This window comes from Agelaius tricolor, unplaced genomic scaffold, assembly GCF_023055355.1.
Source record: "Agelaius tricolor isolate 1412-34295 unplaced genomic scaffold, bAgeTri1.0.p SCAF_5, whole genome shotgun sequence".
NCBI classification, from domain to species: domain Eukaryota; kingdom Metazoa; phylum Chordata; class Aves; order Passeriformes; family Icteridae; genus Agelaius; species Agelaius tricolor.
This window is the reverse complement of record NW_027269265.1, coordinates 54,983,186-54,992,128: the sequence shown is the minus strand read 5'-3', so window position 1 is coordinate 54,992,128 and position 8,943 is coordinate 54,983,186. Positions and strand designations below refer to the sequence as shown.

The 8,943-nt window shown below is 40.5% G+C and overlaps 1 protein-coding gene across 8 annotated transcripts in view; it reads right to left on the bottom strand.

Annotated features, from left to right (window-relative positions):
- Positions 1-7,580: 7,580 nt before the first annotated feature.
- Positions 7,581-8,943, bottom strand: part of LOC139590604 (golgin subfamily B member 1-like) — a 34,274-nt gene continuing 32,911 nt past the window's right edge. For all 8 annotated transcript variants that reach the window (XM_071428333.1, XM_071428338.1, XM_071428336.1 and 5 more), the window contains 2 exons: positions 8,654-8,768; positions 7,581-8,207 (listed from right to left, as the gene is read on the bottom strand). In XM_071428333.1, the coding sequence (XP_071284434.1) occupies positions 8,049-8,207; positions 8,654-8,768 (274 nt within the window). In that variant the 3' untranslated portion in view covers positions 7,581-8,048. The remainder of the gene's footprint in view (positions 8,208-8,653; positions 8,769-8,943) is intronic.

Genomic DNA, 8,943 nt, shown 5'->3' with positions numbered 1-8,943 from the left:
AACTTTAGGATCTATACTTAACACAAACTGAAGGGACAGCCAATTTTGGAGGTTTTTTAAATGAATGCTGACAGTTACTACTCCTGGATCCCCTCCTGAACTGTGGTTCTTCTGTGAACACCATGTCATGCTTTCTTTGGGTTTTCATTTAAAAGGAAAATCACCCAAGCCAGTGGATACCTTTCCATTAACCCAGGTCAGGCAATATTAATTGGACATGACACCCTAGGATAAATTCTTTTACACTGATGGCAGGGCTACAGCAATGCAGCAATCTAAGCTTTTTACATATACCCAAACACACACACCAACTCCAATACTGAATTTCACAAGATAATGCCTTCACCAATAAAGTCAACTTTTAATGAAAAGTATGCTTTCAAATAAAGAACACGTAAATTACCAATAATTCATAATTACTGTAATGAATTTAATGCCATCAGTAATAAACAACAAGCCTTTAAACCATCTTGAAACCCAGGTTTAGCACTGCAGAGTAATGACAGAGAAGCAGCCCCAGACACGTCTCCTGTAGGAGCTCTTCCTCCTTGTTGTTGGAAACTGGGCTGTTCTCATGGTCTGCTGCTGGTTTTTATCTCCCAGCTGTATTCCCTCCCAGCCACTCCTGCTGCCAAGCTCACAACTTAATTAATTTATTTACACTGTTGCTAGATGGATGCATAATCTTCCAATTAAACATACAACAAAAGTGGGCGCCAAGGGAAGAGCAGAGCCACATCTCCTTTTCCCCAGGTGATTCTATACCTATATTCTGTATTTAAATCACACTTACTGCTATCCCTGGCTAAATTTACCATGTGGACTTTCCCCCAAAGCCATAAGTTTTTCAAATACAGCCTGAGTAATATATTTTTTATTGAATTACTTTCAGTAAGTAATATCTTAAATTATAATAAATAATAATAAATTTTGATACATGGAATATATTTTATAATATAGAAATAATTTCTTTTTAAAATTTTTATTCATCTTTTTACAGCCATATTAAAATAGACAGAAAGCATGCAAAAGCAAATCTGCCAAACTCACATCACCAAATTCAACCAAATTCACTGGGTTTGGTGTTTATTCTCTTTTGAGCTCATTTTTTTCCTGACCTAACACAAAACATCAGGATAGTTTTATGGCTAAATTTATTTGAAGAATAGAATATCTATATCCTAAAAACAAGTATTATACCCTAGAAACAAGTATTATTATTCCCCAAAATGAACTTGAATGGAAAAGAGATCCTCTCTAAATTTGAAGCACCTACAATATCAACATCTGTTCAGAGCTGGAGTTATTCATTAAAATCACCAGCTGTTTGAAACAATTCAGTTCTATATCAATCTTCTAAGGAAAAGAAATAATTAGATGTTTCCAGAACTGGTCTTTGGGATGCCAGGCCATCCTTCATTTGAAGGTTTGAAATACAAATGTAGGGAGAAGCTGAATAAACCAGAAACCAGTTACGTGAAAGTTAAAAAATATATACCCATAAATCAGATGTAAGAAGAAAATTACTGCTATTTCAGACAGGAAAGAAATGAGGGAAGAGAAGGAAACCTCTGTGCTTACATAACTCCCAAAGTATGGGTGGCTTTAGCAGTGTGGAACAGACCTGGACTCATAAAGCAGGAGCCTGCCTAAAACTGTGGCAGTCCCCAGGTTTTCCCTCAAAACCAGGCACAATCAGGCCCTGCACAGCCCATTAAATCTGACCTAATGATAACCAGAGTGTTAATGGATAGCTATACTCTACAGGAACCAAAACAATCCAGTGCTGATTTTATAGGTCATGAGAATTAAATGCGAGCAGCAAGCACACTGGCACAGAGAAATTACTGAGGAGGAAACATCCCAAATGATCCCAGCATTTCTATTAAACATTTACATTGTCACCAGTGCCAGAAAATGCTGGGTCCCCACACCTTCCCTGCCATCCACTGTCAGCTCCTGGCAACAAATGCCCAGGGATGGAGCATGGCCTGTGCTCTTTTCCAGCTGGAATATTGTGAATTGAAGCACAGGAGAGCAGGAATGCTCCATTCCATGGCTGCCTGTGCTCCTCCTCCATTCCCACAGCCCCTGTGCATCCCACATTATCATTGCTGTCCTTTGCAATGAAGGGATGGGATCTTTTCAGGTTAAGAATGATTTATTGTTCAGATAAATCAGCCTTAGAGGCTGTGAGACTTCAAAGGAATAAGCCATTGGCTATAGCTCAAGGGTAGTCACAAGTTTCTTGGTTATAAGGCAATATATAACTTAATAGACAGTTGTTACAGGGTTGATTTTGTTTTTCTAACCTGTCACCTTCACTTCCTTTGCTGCACTGTGGATACTTTTGTCTAACAGGCTTCTGTCTCCCATGCACACATACACTTCTGTTATAACTCCTAAACTCTTAGCTTATTCTACACGACCCCACCCCTACATTATAAACACTTCACCATCTTATCAATACAGTTTCTTACTTAAGGCATATTCTTACAACCATAGAAACATTAAGTTTATGATTTTTCTGCTAAACGTTTGTGTATTGTATTTTTACATCAATCTAAGTTTCTCCCAAGGCTGCAAATTAAACCCTTCAGTGTCTGTGGAAGTTTCTATTTTTCTGATTCCCACACTGCACCATTCCCACTCCTGCTCCCCCTCACACATGCGGCCTCAGCCTTTGGGGACCCCCTTTTGTACCCTGTGGATGGCTGGGCACTGCACTGCTGTGCTTTTGTCCCGTTTCTGGCACATTACCCAGGAATTCTCTTGTTTCCTCCACATCCTGGTGCTTTCAGGAGTAGGATTTCCAAACACTGGGAAGAAATTTGTGGCTTGAATCAAAATCACACAAGGATCCAAATCACCCTTTTTTTCTTATTTGGAGTAATTACAACAGTTATAAACTCTGCTTCTCGTCCCTTTCCCTACCAGCCACTTGCACAAGTAATTCCTCCATCCAAGAGACAAAAAGGAGGAGAGCTTGAGCTGCAAGAGCCCATTTAGCACCTGACCACTGTTTGAGTTACAGCACTGCCTGAGGCCTCCACCACGTTACACCCTAAAAACAACCACACTACAGGAAAGCACATTGCACCTTTTTAACCTTCCTTAATTCCTTCTTCTAACTCAATTTCAGATGGGCTGCTCTTGCACCCAGCATTCCCCAGAGAAGGAACAGGCACTGATGTGTGCTGTGCACAGGACAATTGCCAGATGCAGATGAAGGAACATAAAATATGAGCCTAAAATTTGATTTTTTTTTTTCCCTACAGGAAAATGTTACTTCTTGCTGAATGCAGGCAGCAGGAAAATTCTGAGGTAGAAAAACATAACGGGATGTAGTTAGAAAAGTGTGCTTGCAGGAAGCAGGGAGAGAATGAAATCCAAGTACTGTGCTTCCATCTAGTGGAGTGAGTGGGCAATTTATTTCCACATTTCAACTGAGGAACTCCCTCCCACTGCTCCTGGATCAACTTTGGGCTGTTCATTTGGAACAGCTTGGGTCCATATCCATCTTGGATTTGGCACAGTAACTGCATTCAGATACCTGGGTTATAACTGCACTCATCCTAGCAAGCAGAGCACAGAGCAACCCAGCCCTGAATCTCCCTTTCAGCAGCATTTTCTACAGGAAAACAGTACCAGGAGCATTTCCCTGTGGAGCTTCCCCCCAAACACTACAGTCTTTTCCACATACAGAACCAGATAATTTCCAAAGAGACCAGGACGCTTGGGATATTTAAGATATTTAGCAGCTTTTGCCACAAGCACACCTTGTTGCCTGGCCCTGGAACATCCTGGAATTTGCATTTCCCCCAGAGCTCATTGCACAGTGCCAAGAAGTGGTGCTGCATGGGGTATAAAGATGCCTTCTGACCACCCAGACATGAAATGCTAACTTTTGGCAACAGAAAAACATGCTTCAAAAAAAAGAAAAAGAAAATCCCCCTCTGAAAGGATCAGTATAGGGATAGGAAGCCCCAGTCTGTCCTTTCCTCTGGAAGTGACAGAGAATGTCACACGGAATGTGAGATGTGGGCACCATCCACCCTCTTGCTCATGTAGGTCAGTTCTAAGGAGAGAAAATAACCCTTGCCCCCTGCACTTCCCAAGCTTTGCTCCCAATTTCAGTAATTTAATATTTCTTCAATTCACCTCCGATGAATTGCAACCTGTATCTTTTAAAAAATTTTAGCTTCTATCACTGTCAAATGTTTTGCCTCAGTGACTGCCAAGTATGTGTAAATATAAAAACAAATAAAACACCCACCTTTCCCAATCATCCCAGTTAATGATTATTCCACACTCAGTGGGATGTTCCAGTGTCAGGATGCCTCTTTTACTTTGTGCTTCATCCCCTATGTTGCTGTATTTTTGACCCATTCCAACCATAACACCCTGTAAAGGACATTATTCTAATATTAGTGCAGTTTGTCAGGAACATCAGGGACAAAATACCATTCTGAACTTAAAACTTCCTGTGAAATACTGTTCCTGCTCCTGCCCTCACAGAATGCACCCCCAAAACATTCAAGGAACTAAAATGTGAATTTGTGGGTAACCACTTTGTAATAATTCCTTCCATAAACCCTCCAGAAAGACCAAGGCAGCTTCAAAAATTAAAAAAGTGCTGCTTGTGCTCACTCAGGTGCCCAGCCAAGGTGAGCATCAACAAAATCATGGTTCTCCACAAGGAATGGGTCCCCTGGCACTGCACAAAGGAATAAAGGGAAGGAATTAGAGGTGGAAAAGATATAATTTCTCTAGATTCACTTATGTGGTTGCTCTCTCTGTCTAATCAATTCCACTATTTTGCCTTTTAACAGTGAGGCTCCCCCTTGGTGTAAGTCAAATGGTTTTGAAAAACTCATTAATATAAAGGGGATAGAGATCATCTAAAAGAAAAAGCACTTATTGAATACTGATTTTACTAAGTTTATCACATTTGCATTAGGAAGTCTGTCATGATTGCCCCAAATAATATCACAACATATGAGGTAAAATGTTATTCATCACACAAAACTTCAGGGGAGAGTTTTGACAGCCCAGAAAAATCAAAATCTGACTCATGCTATGAATACATTCCAACAGGTGGGGCTTTTCTTCCCTAAGACACCTTCATATCATTAAAACACATTTTTGGGAAAGAATAAACCTAACCAGCAAAGTCAATGGATCTTACCATGTATGTGAAGTATCCACATAAATTCCCACTTGAATAGGATTTCACAAAGCAAATCAATCAGGACATTGGCAGCCTTTTGTTTCTTCCAGAGGGGAAATCTCCTGCTGCAGCCCCCAGGGTCCTGTGATCCTGTTAATTGACCTCATGACCATGGGCAAGCTCAGCCATGGGACACACACTTCGCTCTACTGGGACCTAAGCATAAATCCCACCTCTCCCAAGGGAAAATTATCTTCTAGAAAGTTCCTTTGGTTAAAATTAATTAATTGCATGCACATACCAGCTGTATCATTAGTAGTTAATGGTAAATAAACCACCAAAAACATCTGTTACTTCAAAGACTGCAGTTTTCCCTCATGGAACATTGAAATGTGATGGGTTTGTTTTTGTTGGGATTTTTTTTTTTTAGGGTAATCATCAATCTCAAACAACTAAAAATAACCCCCAGCAAAAGTTTTGGGGAAGCATTTGTTTTTAAGTGGCAGCCACTCTGTAATGTGGAGAGCTCACTACAGGACCTATTCCATATTAGTAAGTGGCAAACACTTTATGGAAGTGCCTGTTCTGGGAAAAAGAACAAGAGGCAGCTGGCACAGGAACACCTCAGCTTCAGGGGCTGGCCAACACCTCCAAGTCCAGGTCTCCCTGAAATTCATGGCAAAACCCTCCCCAAGGGTTATTATGGGCTATTTTTAGGACCTCTTCAGGCAGTTCATAGAAGGGAAAGATTTTATTTTCCCTTCTTTGGCAACGTCACTCTGTAAGGAAAGTTACTTCAGAAATGGGAAAGGAATGAAAAGCAGCACTTGTCCAGCAAAGTTCTTGTCCCCAGCAAGGCAAAAATTGATTTTATCACACAAATTTGGAACGAGCTTTAGTGTGGGAATCATCTGTGGGAATGATTATCCCTTAGTCCTAGTAGCTGGTGGGTTTGAACATTCATTCACATTGCCATGAATTATTTTCTCCAAAAACCCTCAGGAAAAGGCTTTGGACCGCAATAAATCCATTATTTACCAGCAGTATCCAACATTACAGCACTGCACCCAGAGTGGCTCCAACATCACAAACCAGAGGGAAATTCAGGTCTTAAATACATCAGGAATTGCATCAGTTGAAACACTGGAATTTGAAGGTAAAGAATTTTAAACAAATTTCCTCAATTTGCTTGATCTCAGACCAGGTGAAGCCAAGCATTTAAATCATGAACTGTAGCATGAGCACACTCTCAGGGCAATACTTACCCAGGAAAAGCTGCTTCCTAAATGACATGAGCTCACCTCCCAATACATTTTTATCAGCTTCTGGCATGAAGTTCACAGGATATCTACATTTGTCAAGCCACTTGACTTTTTTCCCAGTTTGTGCCTATCACAGTGAGAGCACAAAGGCCTGAAGAAAGCAGGACAGAATTTCAAACACCTCTGGATCCTTTCCCACTCACTGAGCCTCAGGACAGAGGGTTGTTTTCTCTCCCCCCAGGTCAAAAATCCCTCCACTGAATGAGTAAGACTGGAAGGACTGAAGGGCCATTGTTGCCTTTGGAAAACATTCTGCTTCATTGTAACATAATTAGCTAAGAAAAGCTCATTACCATTCTGCTAACACCCATTTTTTTGTCATCAGTACTCAGGTTCCCACTGTACCTGGTGTTTATGAGTTATCTCAGTATTTGGGTGACACCAGGGCTGAACACAGGGACTGAATCAGCCACTCAAGGAGATGAACCATCATTATTTTTAAAAAATCAATTATAGCAGAATATATTTGATTTATATAAAAATCCACACCTTTACCAGACCAAGAAATATTAAAGACCATCAAAAGAAGGTGGCTTACAGTATTTACCTGCAGCAGTAACTATCTCTTTAGCAGATAAATCACTTCACTAAAATATCTCCAAGTCAACCTTGTTTCTGCTCATCAGTAAAACCGATGGAATCCTTCCTTTTCCATATTCACTGGGTTTTCCTTTTCCCACAAGATTCTTAGCTGAATTTATTGATTTGTACCTCGAAGCTGAAATATGTAAAATATGTAAGGTTCTGTCTTTAGAAGCTTGAATTTCATGTGTTCTGCAGCTGAGTAACATTTTGCCTCCAAGACAGGCAGTAACTAAGCTTCACCAAGAAAAGTGCAAGTGAATTTAAAAAATACTGAACCCTCCACAAGTTATGAAAACTAAAAAATTACAAAAAGAATATAAGAAGTTGGAAATATTTATATCCCCTCAATTGTGAATTTTTACTGAATCTTTAATCATCAGCTTACCTCACTACCACACACAGATCTGTGCATCTTGGTTTCGCTACAAACTTAATGGGAAAGAACCTTCTAAATTCTTTTATTTTCAGCCCAAAAAAAAAGAAAAACCACCTAACCAACCAAAGAAAATCAAAAATCCAGTAGTTCTTCCTTTATTGCACTCCATAAAACTTCTTGTTATAATCAAGAAGCCAATATACAGTAATAGTTTGATATTCCTTTAGAATTTATAGTTTAACTCTTAAAATAAAATTTGTATAGAAAAGATATCATTTACAACCCATTCAGTAGTAATCCACCATTATGTACCCACAAACGATATTAAATAACTTGTATGCAGCAGTTTCCTTATAGGGCAGAGGGGAATATTTTCTCCTTACAAATATAATATCCCACTGTAAAAGAGCAATTCAAGTCAACTTTGGAGCAAGTGTGATATGCAGGAGTTTCACTGGAGAAGCTCGAGGTTTGGGTGCAGTGTCCCAGGGATTTGTAGGACTGTGTCCAGTGCACAGCAGAAGAGCAGCATGTGAGGAGCCTCAGGGCTGGCACTGCCCACAGGGAAAGGAGCCTCCCAGGGAGGGCAGTGCATTCAGAGCACACCAGTGAGGCACAGGACAACAAGGAGGTGTAGTGTGACCAGGTAGGTGAGGAATAAATAGCGGGATTTGGCTCGGGCCGTCAGCAGCTTGGAGCAGTAAAGGCTTCGCCCCCGGAGCCAGCGGCGCAAGGAAAGGGCTCCTCCTTTCATCTGGGGAAGAGACAAAAGTTATCAGAGGAAGAATCAGGAATACAAACCAGATTTCTGAGGCACTACAAACCTTTAGTCTCTGACACAGCAACCGACCCCAAACACAAATGATGCCAAATACCAAAGCATAAATGGTTGAAATGCCCCAAACCCAGCATTAATGAGGGGAAAGGGATAAATCCAAGCTGTGTATTATGTAACTCCACACACTAACATGCATACTGCATTTTGGGCATGCATAATGAAACACAGAGTTTATTTAATGGCCACACGTGTAGCATAAACGTGATTACATGCAGTTTTTAACCTGGACATATGCAGTGTGTTTTCTGGCAGGGTTTCCACACCTGCTGGTCTTGGACTCACAGCCCCCACAGAAAGAAATGAAAGATGTTTTCCCACACCTTTAAGGAGCTGAGGGTTTTTAAAGGCTTTCATTCCCTTACCTTTCTCACAACAACGTGTTCACTGGGATTGATAATTAAGGCTTCCCTCTCCTCCTCATCTTCCATCTGGACAGTGTAGTCACTGGGGACAGACCTGTAACTGCCTACTTCAAATCTAGAGAAAAATTCAAGGCACAGAGACAGGCACTGCTGAATTATCTCCTCTTTTAAGTACTGAATTGACACAAAAGCCATTATTTTGCATACTTAAAATGAGTAAGGGAAGGTGCCCACAAAATGCTGACTCACTTTATGCTGCCAAGTCTTTTTCAGTCTCTATTTACAATCTA